Raw genomic sequence first — 15900 nt, 5'->3', positions numbered from 1 at the left:
CAGGAGCAGTGAATTTGTGGTGCAGACACCAAGCCACAATGATAACCCTGGAGACAAAAACAAACAAACAAACAAAAAAAACCATGCACAAAGATCCAGGTTCGAGCCTGTTTCCCACCTGCAGGGGTGGAGAGCTTCTCAAATGGTGAATGAGGCAAGTGCTACAGATACCTCTCTCCCTCTCTTTCTCTCCATACCTTCTTCTCTTTATTCTATCAAATAAAGAAGAAGAAAAAAGAAAAGGCCACAAGGAGAGGTGGATTCATCATGTAGGAGGCAACAAACCCCAGCAATAACCCGGCTGCAGAACAAAACAAAAAATAAGTTATTTTCTGTCAGATAGGGGAAGGCATGAGAGGAGGACACCACAGCACCACTCCACTGCTGGTAGAGCTTACTCAGGTGCCATCCATGAGACGTCCATGTAATGGTTTTTTTTTTTTTTTTTTTTAATATTTTTGATATTTATTTCCTTTTGTTGCCCTTGTTTTTTTTTGTTGTTGTTGTAATTATTATTGTTGTTGATGTCATTGTTGGATAGGACAGAGAAAAATGGAAAGAGGAGGGGAAGACAGAGAAGGGGAGAGAAAGATAGACACCTGCAGACCTGCTTCACCGCCTGTGAAGCGATTCCCCTGCAGGTAAGGAGCCAGGGGCTCGAACCGGGATCCTTATGCCGGTCCTTGCGCTTTGTGCCATGTGCGCTTAACCCACTGCGCTATCGCCTGACTCCCTTAATGTTGGTCCTTTAAGCGGAGCCCTTCTTTAATGGCTGAGTTCTCTCCCACTCCCATGTGACATTATATTTAGCTAATTTTTAAATATTTTAATTTAATTTTATATTTATTTTCCCTTTTGTTGTCCTTATTTTTTTATTGTTGTTGGATAGGACAGAGAGAAATGGAGAGAGGAGGGGAAGACAGAGAGGGGGAGAGAAAGACACCTGTAGACCTGTTTCACCGCCTGTGAAGCGACTCCCCTGCAGGTGGGGAGCTGGGGGCTTGAACTGGAATCCTTATGCCAGTCCTTGCACTTTGTACCACATGCCCTTAACCCTCTGTGCTATCAACCAACTCCCAGCTAATTATTTTTTATTTTATTTTGCAGAACTGGAGCCTCATCCATATAGTTTTACTGTTCCAGAAACCCCCCTTCCCCCCCCCCCCCGGCCCCTTTTAGATAGAGGTACAGTGAGAGGGTGAGGGTGGGTGTGAACACTGCAGAGACACAACAGCACCAGAGCTTCCTCATGGCAAGACAGGTGCCCTACTAAACTATCATTCTAAGCAAGTAATCATAAAATATCATGAGTTTGGTGCTTCAGGAGGTCACAAGTGGTCCTGACACAACTGTTAAAAGAGAATACTCACTATTGAGCAGAGGTCCTAACAGTTTGGTTATGTGTTAACTGGTAGAAATTTTGTACAGTAGGGAAGCAAGTCCTGCTTTGTCTCCAGTGAGACAGAAAATAGGAGGGTTATCATTTATGACCTCTAGGAAGTTAATCAATTTGTACTCAACTCTAGCCTCACAGATAATTCCATTATTGCTTGTAAGAAGTACCTAGATCAACTAACAGATTTAGTAACAGTTTCAATGTTTTTTTTGTTCACCCCAATAACTTAAAAAGTTGAAGAAAATTGTATTTGTATGAGAGACTTGATGTCTCCTCTTTGAAATTACACTTTTTAGTTAATAGCTCAACAGAATAGTGTGCTGCTATGCCAGGTGCTTAACCCAGGTTTGAACCTGGCCCCCATAGCACTGACAGAAGCTACAGTGCTGTGGTCTCTTTCACTCTCTCCACCTATTTGCTTCTCTGTCTCTATCTTTTAGAAAAATGAAATTATACTTTTTTTTTTTGCCTGCAGGGTATTGCTAAGGCTCAGTGCCTGCACTATAAATCCACTCCTACTGGAGGCTGTTTTTTTCCATTTTGTTGCCCTTGTTTTTGTTGTTATTGCTGTTGTTGGGCAGGACAGAAATCTAGAGAGGAGGGGAAGAGTGGGAGAGAAAGACACTTGCAGACCTGCTTCACTGCTTGGGGAGTTGTAACTGGGATCCTTATTCCCATCCTTGTGCTTTGCGCCATGTACGCTTAACCCAGGGCACTACCACCTGACCTCCAAAATTATACTTTTTAACAAGACCATAGATTTTTGTCAAAGAGACTTGGAACAAAAATCTTTTAAATGTTTCTAATTTATCAATAGGAAAGAGGGAAACTGGAGGGGAAGGGGGATAGAGAGACATAGAAAAACTGTCAGCTGTGGCACTGCTTCACAGCTCATGAAGCTTCCCCCCTGCAGGTGGGTACCAGGGACTTGAACCCAGGTCCTCACACATGGTGACTTATGTGCTCAACTGGGTGTGCCACCACCCAGTCCTCTTTAAGAGCTTAACAGGGGTGTAGGGTAGATAGCTTAATGCTTGTGCAAACAGATTTTCATGCCTGAGGCTCCAAGGTCCCCTACACTACAGTAAGCCAGAGCTGAACAGTACTCTGGTAAAAATAAATAAATAAATAAAGGTTTAATAAAGTTTGGCAAGAAATTCAGGAACAGACTTGAGTAGAAATTACTTAATGGGGAACTTCTGGGAGGTGTGGTCATGGAATAACTGGGATTGAATCATCTTTCCTCCCTAAAAAACAAATAACTACAAGAGACCCAACTGAAGTCATAATCTACAGCTGAAAGGTAGCTACTGCCTTAGATGGGTGAATACTCCAAAAAGGAGTATGGGTTTTAAGAACAACAAAGTCAAATTAGAGCTCCAGAGCCATTTTGAGGCACTGAGCTGTGCCATTTTGGCGATTTTGCTTTAAGTTTAGCAAGTTGTGAAGGTGTGCCGGAAGTAAAGAGAAAGGGTCTTAAAACCTGTCAATCTTTGACTCGGGGTATTTAGGCTTCTGATTTTAAGGCAAGGACACAACATAAAACAGCACTTGTGACCAGAAGACAACCCCCCCCCCACATACCCCATCCCACCAGCCCCAGATCATACAAATAAGAGAAACCTAGAGATCACAATAGCACCTGCTGGCCATCAATAACCAGCACAGAGTAGCACCAGCTGCATCTCTCTACTCAACCCTTTTAGACATGAGTCAATCCAGGCAAGTGTGTTTAGTGGATTGAGTGGTACTGAGAGAGGGACCTCATAACACACCATGTCTTCTTGGTTAAACCAAGAAGAAACATTACAGAAAAAAAAACAGGACAAAAACCCAGAGGAAACCTCCACCACCCACCCCCCCAAAAGGTTTTGAGGACAAGATCCAAAGACTAATTGAGTTATTAGTCACAGGAGTGAGGAAAGAGTTTGAAAATAATTATCATCAGAAATGGAGAAACAGCAAATGAGACTCCAAAAGAAAACACTATCTGGATGTAATTAGAGAACTGAATGCTGAAGTAGCTGAGCTAAGTGCACAACTAGCTGAATGAGCTTATACAGTATCAGAACAAGGTAATAAAATAGCTGAGCTACAGAAAACAACAGAGAGGAGAGAGAATAGAATGAGGCAGAACACAGAATTAGGCGAGATTGAGGATGAATCAGAGAAAACTAAAAGAAGTAAGAGATCTCAAAAAAAGATTGAGATACTGAAAACAGAGACATATGAGATGACTTCATTTCTTTTTTTAACCAGAGCACTGTTCAGCTCTGCTTTATGGTGGTGCAGGGGATTGAACCTGGGACTTTGGAGCCTCAGACATGAGAGTCTATTTGCATAACCATTATGCTATCTACCCTCCGCCAGAGATGACTTCAAAAAGTAATATATGCATTATTGGCTTGCCAGAGAAAGAAAGAGAGGGAGGGGGAAGAAAGCATTCTACAGGTCATAGTAGCTGAGAACTTCTCTACCAAGACAAGATAAAAGACATAAAGGTTCCTGAAGCTCAGAGGGTCCCAAACAGAATTAATCTAGACTTAGAGACACCAAGACACATTGTATTTAGAAAGAAAAGGAATAAGAATAAAAAAGGTCTTGAATACTGCAAGAGAAAAACAAAGAGTCATCTACAGAGGAAAACCCATAAGATTAGCAGATTTCTCCACACAAACATTACAGGCCTGAAAAGAATGGCTAGATATCTCAATGAGAAAGGCTTTCAACAAGGACTACTGTCTCCTGCTAGACTGTCATTCAAACTAGATGGAGGCATAAAAACCTCTGACAAGCAACAGCTGAAGGAATCAACTATCACCATGCCTTCCCTGCAAGAAGTTCTGAAAGGTCTCTTATAAACATTCACAGTATGGGGACCGGGTGGTGGCGCACCTGGTTGAGCGCACAAATGACAATGCAGAAGGACCCAAGTTCGAGCCCCCAATCCCCACCTGCAGGAGGAAAGCTTTGTGAATGGTGAAGGAATGTTGCAGGCGTCTATCTCTCCCTATCACCCCCTCCCCTCTAGATTTCTGGCTGTCTCTATCCAATAAATAAAATATAATTAAAAAGATTAAAAAATCACAGCATTATAAACATACCATATATCAGAACACTCTAAAATTTTAGAATGACATTAAAATATCTTCAATCTATAATATCAATAAATTTCAATGGCCTGAATTAACCTATTAAAAGACACAAGTTGGAAGATGGATCAGAAAACACAACCCAACAATATTTTGTCAGGAATCCCACCCAACTCAACAAGACAAACACAGACTCAAAGTGAAAGGATGAAAAACTACCATATTAAGCCAATGGGCCACAAAAAGGGGCAGGTACAGCTATTCTCTATCTGACACGATAGACCTTAAAATAAATAAAATGTAAAAAGATATTAAATAAAATGTAAAAAGATAGGGATGGACAGTACTTAATGTTCAGAAGATCAAGCAAGAGGTCTTAATGATTATTAACATGTGTGCACCCAATGAGAGGCATCTAAATACATTAAACATCTACTGAAAAGGCTACAGCAATATATTAACAGCAACACAGTAATAGTAGGGGATTTCAACACCATTTGGATGTTAGACCAGAAATTATCAAATACTTAGAGGAAAATATTGGCAGAACTCTTTCCATCTAAATTTCAAAGGCACCCTCAATGAAACTAATCCAATTATAAGAAAAGAAGAAAAAAAAGTTGAACAATAAACACAAAACAGAACTTGGACTGGGTCTGGTGTATTGCACCGAAGTATAGAACTCTGGGTTCAGGTCCTGGAACATGATGGCAGAGGAGGACCTAAAGGGGCATTGAATTGTTATGTGGAAAACTGAGAAATGTGAACAGGGGTAGATGGCATAATGTTATGCAAAGAGACTCTTATTCTTGAGGCTCCAAAGTCTCAGGTTCATGGTGAATTCACCTGTTTTTAATGTTTATCTATTTATTGGATAGAAACAGCCAGAAGTCGAGGGAAGGGCGTGACAGAGACACCTGAAGACCTCCTTCACCACTCGTGAAGCTTTCCCTGCAGGTGAGGACCAGGGACTGGAACCAGGGTACTGTAACGTGTGCTCTACCAGGTGCACCACCACCCGGCCCTGAATCCACCTTCTTTATCCCATCTTGGATGAAGCTCGAAGATACATGTCAAGTGAGATAAGTCAGAAACAAAAGGGAATATGGGATGATCTCACTCATAGACAGAAGGTGAAAAACAAGATTAGAAGGGAAAACACAAAGCAGAAGTTGGACTGGAGTTGGTGTACTGCACCAAAGTAAAAGACTGGGGTAGGGGGAAGGGTTCAGGTCCTAAAGCATGATGGCAGAGGAGGACCTAGTGGGGGTTGTATTGTTATGTGTGAATGTTATACATGCACAAACTATGTATTTTACTATTGACTGTAAAGCATTAATCCCCTATTAAAGAAATAAAAAAATTACTTACTGGAAATAACTACATAATATCTAATTGCCTTAAGTTAGTAAGTAGTTTGTTCATGGTGAGAAAACCGCCTTTTTCACATTATGTTATTGCATCTTTTTAGACACTAGGATTGCAGAAGTCAGAGGTATATGCTTGTTTGATCTGAAGGGAGCCAGTTATACTGGAGTCTCAAGGCTTCATTTATTTGGGGGATATAAGAACCTTCATATCATTCTTTTGCTTTTTGTTTATCCAGGATTCAGACTCACATCTTTTTTTTTCCCCCCTGACCTTGGGAGTTAGTGCACCCAAACACCATGGCAGCAGGACAGGGTCTGTATTGCTTCTACATGGGACAATACAGGAGACAGGTAGAGCAAAGCAGGGCTCCAGTACAGGTAATGTAGATGCTGGCAGAGAGGTTACGAAGACATAGAAGAGGGTATAAACACCAGTCTCACTAACTCTGGGGGAAGAGAAGCTGAGTAGTGAGTGTCCTGCTAAACCGATTTTATTGAAAGACTAGGAGAGGGTAGGGAGTCTAGCGGCAGCGCAGCAGGTTAAGCTTAGCATGTGGCATGAAGCACCTGCAGGGGAGTCGCTTCACAGGCGGTGAAACAGGTCTGTCCTATCCCACAACGATGAAATCAATAACAAGGCATAAAAAAAAAAAAGGGGGAGTTGGCAGTAGCGCAGCGGGTTCAGGGCACGTGGCGCAAAGCGCAAGGACCGGTATAAGGATCCTGCTTCGTGCCCCGGGCTCCCCACCTGCAGGGGAGTCGCTTCACAAGCGGTGAAGCAGGTCTGCAGGTGTCTTTCTCTCCCCCTCTCTGTCTTCCCCTCCTCTCTCCATTTCTCTCTGTCCTATCTAACAACGACAACATCAATAACAACAATAACTACAACTACAATAAAAAGACAACAAGGGCAACAAAGGGGAAAAGAAATAAAAGACTAGGAGGAGGTGGCACACCTGTTACCTAGGGATCACAGTTCAAGTCCCTGGTCCCCACTTGCAGCACAGAAACTTCACAAGTTATGAAGCAGTGCTGCAGGTGTCTCTCTTTACCTCACCCCGTCTTTCCCTTTTCTTATTTAAATAAAAAGTTGAAAAAAAGAAAAGCTAGGAGGTGGCTGAGAGGTAAGGAGAACAGACAAGCTCGAGAATCATAAATGTAGCAGCAAGCAGAAAGAATATGGAGGTGCAGGACTACTGCACTGATGAGACCGAGACAAGTGCTGGGACTCAGGTAAAAGAGGCCAGGTCAGAAAAAGCTGCATTCATAATGTGCACATTTCAGAGCTTAAGATTTCCCAGATGTGAGTGTCTGAAGAATGTATCTTAGATTCGATTTATATGTATTTATTTTTTTTAACCAGAACACTGACCAGCTCTGGCTTGTGGTTCTGTAGATTGAATTTGGGACTTTCGGTGCTGCGGGCATGAAAATCTTTTCACATAATCACTGCTATCTCCACAGCTCCTACGCTAAGTGCTCCTGCGCAGGTAACTCAAATTTATTCCCAAAACAGTATTAGTGTGCAAGTGCACAAGAAAACCAAAGCTGAGAGTTTCGAGAACGAGTGAGTCCCAAGTCGCAGCTAACTAGGTATAAACTGTGAAGTCAGGAAGCTCAGAACTTCAACTTCCAGGACCGGTTTCCAGTTTTTGCTGATGATCATTAGGTTCACTATCACAGGCCATCTCCCTCCTCTCAATGGGGGCAGATCTCGCGGCTGCAGCGGCTGGAGGAAAAAGTCCCCGCGCGGCTCTACACGAGCGGAGGGGGAGGGGAGAGGGGCGGCGTCACAGGCACTGGAGGGGGCGGCGCCTCTCCGGTGACCCGCCCGCCCGCCCGCATCCGCTCCCCGCGCTGAGCCTCCACCTGCTTCACGGCCCCAGGCCCCGACAGCAGCCGCGGAGCCAGTGAACGTCGGCCCCGAGAAGTTGCAGCCCGCGGCCACGGAGCCGGGCCCGGATGGAGGCGGATGGGCCGCGCCCCGCTCGCTGGGTCCGAGGCTACTTGGCGTCCGTCTCCGCGCCTGCGCGCTGAGTGGGGCCGCAGACAGAGCCGACTTGCGCGCCACCTGGTGTCGCGGTCCCGTCTCTGCGTGTTTGTGAGTCCGGGAACCACTGGCACCGGCTTCGAGTTGACACCGGGAGTTGGGTCCTGCGCTGAGAGCGGCAGTCACTGCTGCAGACGCTCCTCCCACACTGGCCGTGGGCGATGGGCAGGAAGAGGCACTGGCGTGGTCCCGGAAGCGCCTGCGAGTCAACGAGCTCTAACTGGGGGAACCAAAGGCTCCCGGAACGATATGGGTGGGGGCGGGGCCCCTGGAGAAGGACTTCCTTAGCGCATGCAGCGGACTGTAACTACAAGCACACACACAGGCATCTCTTGAGTATGCCCGGATTTCCTGCTCCGTGCTATCATATGACCAACATAACCTATCCCTACAGCGAACAAGATGACGCCATCACAGCACTACTAGTAGAGTGTGATGACGTACGGAGGTCAAAGTTTACCGCCAGTAATTCTGGACTCGCGAGACTTGAGCGTTACTAGGCGACGTGGGGCGGGGCTGGCGCCCTGGGCTACGACTGGAGTGACTGCAAGGAAGGTTCCAGACTCGGCGCGGAGCGCGGGCGGCGTTTTCATTGCTCGGTGCTGCGGCGGCTCGACCCGCGAACATGGCGGCGAGCGAGGAGGTGAGACGTGTGAGCGGCGCCCTGCGAAGTCCAGTCCAGGCCCCTGAGGGCTGCGGGGCCAGGACCGACCCGCGTGACCGAAGTCCCTGTTCCGCTGAACCGGCGCGGGGTGGGCGGTGCGGTGATGGCCGCCTTCACCGAGAGCGCAGCTTGTTCTGAGGAGCCTACCGGCCCGGGCTGTGCTCTGAGGACCCGGGGCCCGAGGCACCGGCCCCCGGCCCGGCCGCGTCCTCACCCGGGGGCCGGTGCCTCGGGCGTGTGCGGATTCTCAGCGCGGCTCTCGGGGCGCCTCTACCGGCTCGGTGCCGCCGTGTGCGGTGAGGTTTTCTGGATTTGCAGGGTGACTCGAGGGTCCGGTTTGCTTGTTCGTGGGTCGGGCGGGTTCTGGTTGAGTGGAAGGAAAACGTGCGCGACGAGTCATGAAGGAAAAGCCGCGGGCGGGCGGCGGGGCTCCGGGCGCCTCTGTCGCGTTTAGAGTCAAAACAGGCCGGAAACGAGGCTGGAGATCGGGGCGGGGGGCACCGTGTTAGTCGCTCTTCTGTCGGTCTGTTAGAGAAAGGTTTTCCTCTGGAGTGAAGAGGAAGGTCTCTGCTACGTTTTTCTGTCATTTGAACACGTTTTGGTTTTGGAATCAGAGCACCTCGGGCCCATGTTCAAAAGATGAGTTTGCAATTTCTGTTCTGCTGATAGGAGTTTGAGGACCAGGAAAGTGCAGGTGGACACGATGCAGTTAGTAGGCAAAACAGAATGACAAGAGGCACTTCTGTTGCTGAGGCTGTTAGAACAGGTTTTGGGGCCGGGGACAGAGTCTAAACTCGGTTGTGCAAAAATACTTCCTTGCCTGAGGCGACAAGATCCTGGTTCAATCCTCAGCATCACTGCTCTGCTTAAAAGCAAAAACCAGATATTCAGAATCTTGTATCATTTTTGCGTATAGTATAAGGTTTTTCTTGTTAGACTGCTAGCTTCTAGCTAGAATGGAATTTTAAGAGACCAGCTTTTGAAGACTGCATTGTCAGGACAACTGGCTATTTTTTTTTAAGTCGGTAAGTTTTTATTTTTATAAGTCCATAAGTTTTTTTTTTAACTTGAATTTTAAAAAAGTAAAAAGTAGAAATATAAAAACTCTAAAAAGTAGAAATATAACCTGCAGCAATTGGCACTGTGCTGGCAAGAGCAGAACAGGGTAACTTGTACAGTATATCCCCCCCCCCCAATATCTTGCAATTCAGGCAGTTTTTCGAGTTCTTATCCTGCTTGTGCAGCCAGGTCCCCCCAGTCGATATTGGATTGATCTGAAGTATCAGAAGCCACCTTTTCCTTAAAAACATATCTTTATTGTGTTTTCAGAGAGCTTGTGTCTTGTGTGTGGTTGGAGGTAGAAAGACCAGTGGGGCCCACTTGCAGAAGATACTCAAATTGCTGTATATTCTAAGAATTTGTGGGGCTGGGTTACAAGGGTGAGAGGAGGAGGGGGGGGTTTGAGTCCCCTCATTTTCACCACCACACAGGAAACTTCACAAATGGTGGGTGGCTATGTCCCCCCTCCCCCCTTTAATTATTTAGAGTACAGTGGAAGCAGAGTAATCATGCAGGCAGGGAACCCCACTGATAATCTTGGAGGTGTGTATATTTGATGATAAGAAAATCCACAGACCACTATCCCCCCATTGCCCCATAAAATGGGAAAAATCCATGAACGCTTGACAAACACGTCTACAAAACTGGAAAATTTAGGCTTGATTATCTAGTTTTGTTTGTTTGTTTGTTTATAAAAGGGAAGTTTGGAGGGCTGGGGAGACAGTATAATGGTTAAACAAAGATCTTCATGCCTGAGGTTACAAGGTGCCAGGTTCAATCCCTAGCACCACCATAAGTCAGAGCTGAAATTCAAATGGCTGTCCAACCCATGACTAGGTGGGCCTTTGAAATGAGCCAGGATGCAATGTCAGACCGTTGTGTGGGATATGACAGTTAACTCAGCTTTTGATTCTAACACAGCTACAGAAGGATCTAGAGGAGGTGAAGACACTGCTTGAAAAGGCCACTAGGAAAAGAGTACGTGATGCCCTTACAGCAGAGAAATCCAAGATTGAAACAGAAATTAAGAATAAGATGCAACAGAAACCACAGAAGAAAGATCATCTTGACAGTGACAAGCCAGCTGCCGTGGTGGCTCCCATGACAACAGGATACACTGTGAAGATCAGCAACTATGGTAAGATCACCTGCCGGCAAACTGTTCCTCAGTAGTGGCCGACCAAGTCCATTTCTAAACTAGTTCTTAATGTTTGGCTTTAGTTGGTCTGAGAAAGAGGACCTGTCATTTCTTTTTTCTTTTTATATTTATTTACTTATTTTCCTTTTTGTTGCCCTTGTTTTTTATTGTTATTGTAGGTAGTTGTTGTTATTGATGTCGTTGTTAGGACAGAGAAATGGAGTGAGGAGGGGAAGACGGGGAGAGAAAGACACCTACTGACCTGCTTCACCACCTGTGAAGCGACTCCCCTGCAGGTGGGGAGTGAGGACCTGTCATTTCTTAGATTGTTTTCTAAGAGACGAAAAAGGAATGTAGAACTTACTACCCAATGGGGAAAAGTGGCTTAGTACATTGAGTAGCAACAGGGAAGGAACCTGTTCTGAAACATATTCAGTATATGTGAAATACAGGAAGGACAGCCTGAAAATTCCAAGAAACAAATCTTGGGTGCTTAATTTGTTCCTCTATTGAGCTTTGACTTGAGTGCATTCAGTGATAGGCCCAGTCTGGGCTCCTATTCTCCCTCAGTAGACAGTGAGCTTGCTTGTTTTGAATGCAGTGCAACTTGAATCTGAATGATGAGTTCTCTCTGGGACTTTTCTTTGTGCTCATCGTGTCTAGTGTGTAGTAAGTATTTGTGAAACACAAACACTTGATGAGAACTAGAGACATCAGTGTTTGAAGGGCTAAGTTCAGCAGACGAGTGGGGGCCACGGAGCAAGGACAGAGAGGTTTTTCTGGAGATGATCAGAGTGGCATATGGTGTGGTGTAAGAGAGCTAGGTGGTAGGATGTGCTGTGTATAGAAAACTGGCCTACTAAGTGTGTGTGGGGGGGTGCATGTTGACAGCGCATGTACAGGTTATACATAATGAATTAGAAAATTTGGAAAAAAATTAAACTTTAAATTGTTCTTGTCACAGGAGAATAGTGAGAAACCTAGGATTTGACACATTCCATGCTTAATAAATACTACAAAGAACATGAGCATTATGTTCAGTAAACCTGAATTAGAATCAAAAGATCCACTAGCTGACCGACTTTGGGGGATAATTGCTTTAAGGTTAAGTTAGCCCATCCAAGAGATTCTTTTTTTAAAATTACTATTGAAGAAAATTTAATGTATTTGCTGATGGATTATAAGAGATGTTAGTCACTTTTTTTTTTCTTTTGCTGTTATTAGGATGGGATCAGTCAGATAAGTTTGTGAAAATCTACATTACCTTAACTGGGGTTCATCAAGTACCCCATGAGAATGTGCAGGTGCATTTTACAGAGAGGTAAGTGGCAAGGAAAAGGACAGAATTCTTGTCTCTGCAGTTTCCACATTTCTGCTTGTTTGGAATTCACTCTCCTTTCCACAATCTATAAGGGTGTGTCTTACCCTGTGGGAAGACCAGAGCAATGGATGATAAGATGCCTTTTTCTGCCGGACTGTAAAGATAACACATCATGGTTGTGTTGTAGGTCATTTGATCTTTTGGTGAAAAGTCTTAATGGGAAGAATTATTCCATGATTGTGAACAATCTCCTGAAGCCCATCTCTGTGGAAGGTAGTTCAAAAAAAGTAAGTTTGTTTAATGTAAAGCTCCTGATTTCAGCCTGTCTGGGAATGGAAGCGGAGGGAGCTATGCGGTGGCATATTGGGTTTAGCACAAACAGTATGTAAGCATCAGAACCCGTGCAAGGATCCCGGCTACCCACCTGTGGCAGGGGGTGTCCACTTCGTAAGTGGTGAAGCAAGTCTGCAAGTGTCTATTTCTCTCTCTTCTCTCCCCTCTCAGTTTCTCTGTCCTATCCTAAAAAAATCAAAAACAATGGCTACAAGAACAGTGTATTTGTAGTGCAGGAACTGAGCCCCAGTGATAACCCTGGAGGCAAAAAAGAAAATCAAAAGAGAGAAAATGGAAATGGACATAGCCCAGCTCACTTTGTTGTGTGTTTTCTTTTCCACCACAGTGGCAGGGCTAAGTAGGAGCAGCAGATCACAAGGCCTACAGTGTCTAAAACATTACAAGCTCCTATTTCTGGACAAATAGAGTAATCTAAGAATATTGTGGGGTTTGTTATCTTTATGTATTGGATAGAGATAGCCAGAAATTGAGAGGAAGGGAGAGGTAAAGAGGGGGAGAGACCTGCAGACTTGCTTCATCACTTGAACTCAGGTCCTTGCACATTCTAACGTATGCCACCACCTGGCCCCAGAATATTGTATTAATGTCAGCGGGGAGTCTACTTTTGAAATGGTTATGGGTGACAATGGAGTAGTAATGCCACTTAATAGTTGTGACCTGACAGCTCAATCTTCCTGCTTCCATTTCCTTATCTGTACAACAGAAATAGAAATTTACATATATAGTTTTCATTTAAACTTTGTACTATAAAGTGCTCCTTTGAATAGTAGTTATTATTAGAAGCTGATGCAGGAAAGATATAATTTTAGCATTTAGCTTGCATAGTTGACTTAGGAAGCTATATCAGTAAATTTTTATTCATGCTTTTCACCAGTTGAAATAATCTCTTTTGCCCAATTGAAATGACAGACTAAGATAATCCATTCATGTGTTTACATAGAGGACATGGCAGCTAGACATGATTGATTTGTATCTTATACCTTACACCTTACTCTCACTTCAGAATATATCACTGTCCTTGCTATTATCTTCATCATAGATTATTGGGCCCCAACTTAGATGTAGCCTGAGCTGTCTTCCTAATGAATTCTTAACTCTGTTAGGACAAGCATGCTCCTTGTCATTTTAGGTTCAGATGCTGGACTAGTGTTTCAGTACCTAGAGACAGATCTTAAATAGCTATTCTCATGTCTACTTGTCAAAGTTGCTTTCTGCTTTGCTTCCAGGTCAAGACTGACACAGTTCTTATCTTATGTAAAAAGAAGGTAGAAAACACTCGGTGGGACTACCTGACTCAGGTGGAAAAAGAATGCAAAGAGAAAGAGTGAGTCCACTTTTCTTTCTCATTAATAAATAAAATCTTTAAAAAATTGGGGGCTGGGTGGTGGCACATATGTTACAATGTATAAGGACCCAGGTTCAAGACCCCCTTATATGAGGAAAGCTTTGCAAGTGGTGAAGCAATGTTGCAAGTGTTTGTCTATCCAATAAATTAAAAATTCTATTATCTAAGTACAAGACCATGTTTTCTTTAGTACAGAACTAGCACTTAGAAATAAGGTGAAAGAACAGCCTAGCTTGGACAGTGAGCAAGAAGTTTTGACTGCAGTACAGGTTGTAAAAAGATTTAGAAAAGTAAATATTTTTTCCTGCTTAAACCTGAAGTTTGATGGCTTTTTTTTTGTGCATTGAGTTTATTTTTTAAATGTTTAAGGTGCTATGTATGTGCCTGCTTTGCTACATACACAACCCAGGGTTTAGAGCCCAAGACCTGATGGCATTGGGGAAAAGCTTCAGTATTGTTTTTCCCTCTAAAAAAAGTTGGTGAAGCTCCAGGGATAGCAAAAGCATGCTATTATAAGTACTTTGACACTTTACCTCTTTACAAACCAGGTTATTACTATTTACAGCAAATGAAAGATCACATCTACTGACTGAACTATCATTGACTTTTTTTTTTTTTTTTTGTCAGAAAGCCCTCCTATGACACAGAGACAGATCCTAGCGAAGGGCTGATGAATGTGCTGAAGAAAATCTATGAAGATGGAGATGATGATATGAAGCGGACCATTAATAAAGCCTGGGTGGAATCAAGAGAGAAGCAAGCCAAAGGAGACACAGAATTTTAAGATTTTAAAGTCGTTTTGGGGGACTGAAATACTGGTATTTCCAGTAAGGAAATGTTGGCGAGCTATACTAACAACTCTTCCGAGAGTCCTGAGGAAAGGTAACTTAGAACTGGAGGAGTGACTCGTTTATGCAAAATAGGCCCGTTAAGCACTGCAAAGTGGTTTCCTTCAAGGATAATATTGCATTCTCATGTGAAAGTGCCACATTGTTTTTGTTCAGCTAAGAGGTAGGAAATACATTTTTTGCTTACCTTTAAGTTCCTGATATTGACTCCCACCAATGTAAGAAAAAGTAAAAAAATAAAAATCCAAACTTTTGCATAAATTGTAATTTAGCATCTGCTTGAAGCCTGCTGTAATAGAAGTATATCTCTTCTGCCAGCAGCTAAAGTGATGTGCACAGTAGTTGCTCTAATCCAGTCAGAACTGTTTCCCCAACTAATGTTTCTGAATATCACAATAATAGACAAACATCTTTGTGCAGTACAAACTTTTGATAATAAGTGGATGGATGACTTTCAAGAACTACCATAAAGCAAAAAATAAATGTGGAAAATACATCTGTCCAAGAGTGTGTAAAAAGTCAGAAGAGCAAGAGGCGAGGAGGGCTGTTCTTAGACTGAACCAGAGAAAGTGGGTTCCTCTATGTGGAAGCTTCCTAAAGGAGACACCCTTTGAAAACCTCTCTATTCCTATGCCATCTGCCTGCAACTCCATCATGAGTCCACAGGTTAAGGGTTCAGTCCTCTAGAACTGCCCCCCCACTGGCTCCTTGATTAGCACTCAGTAGATCACTATCTGCATTGAGGGAACCACAGGCGGTTCCCATGCCTTGCAGGTACTACTGTAGAGCACCTCCGCAATTTCACCAGCCCTGTGCTTAAACAAGGGTACCGATGCAACTTCCAGGTCCTCACTCCAGAGGTGGGAGATCTAAAAGCAAACTAATCACAAATCTTAGCACTCAGCCTGTGTCCAGAACACTTAAGAGTTACTGAAGTCCTGATGTCAGCACACAAGTGAACAGAATAAAAAGATCCAGAGCTTATACAGAATATATAATCACTTCATAACATGAGGTAGAGAGATAGGCCTACATCGTATACCCCGAAGGATATAAATGAATCCCGTATGTCAGGAGACTCCACAGAATTCTACTATAAGCTAAGACTAGGAAGGAAGAAAAAACAAAAAAACTACTGACTTGAATAAAGATAACTACTGATTGTGTAGTATGATTAAAAACATTGAGGATTCCAAAGTCCTATCTATAATCTTAGCAGAGAATATCAATTTTTTTTGGCCTCCAGGGTTATTGCTGGGGCTTGGT

At 43.8% G+C, this 15900-nt stretch overlaps 1 protein-coding gene across 2 annotated transcripts; it reads left to right on the top strand.

Moving 5' to 3' along the window:
- Positions 1–8413: 8413 nt before the first annotated feature.
- CACYBP (calcyclin binding protein) lies at positions 8414–15130 on the top strand. Of its 2 annotated transcripts, none has more exons than XM_007537076.3 (6): positions 8414–8548; positions 10550–10766; positions 11991–12087; positions 12275–12374; positions 13668–13765; positions 14414–15130. In XM_007537076.3, the coding sequence occupies exons 1-6, from the start codon at positions 8531–8533 to the stop codon at positions 14568–14570; spliced, it is 687 nt and encodes a 228-aa protein (XP_007537138.2). In that variant the 5' UTR covers positions 8414–8530; the 3' UTR covers positions 14571–15130. The 2 variants fall into 2 exon arrangements, with proteins under 2 accessions (XP_007537138.2, XP_060053886.1); XM_060197903.1 differs by lacking the exon at positions 8414–8548 and adding an exon at positions 8844–8865.
- Positions 15131–15900: the final 770 nt, after the last annotated feature.

This window comes from Erinaceus europaeus, chromosome 9 (assembly GCF_950295315.1).
Source record: "Erinaceus europaeus chromosome 9, mEriEur2.1, whole genome shotgun sequence".
NCBI classification, from domain to species: Eukaryota; Metazoa; Chordata; class Mammalia; order Eulipotyphla; family Erinaceidae; genus Erinaceus; species Erinaceus europaeus.
This window is presented reverse-complemented; position numbering and strand designations above follow the sequence as displayed.

What these genes read in the sequence shown, in the direction of transcription:
- CACYBP (XM_007537076.3), top strand. An exon ending in TGTGAAGATCAGCAACTATG is followed by an intron (nt 10,767 to 11,990) that starts GTAAGATCACCT and finishes TGCTGTTATTAG; the next exon opens with GATGGGATCAGTCAGATAAG. An exon ending in CAGGTGCATTTTACAGAGAG is followed by an intron (nt 12,088 to 12,274) that starts GTAAGTGGCAAG and finishes GTTGTGTTGTAG; the next exon opens with GTCATTTGATCTTTTGGTGA.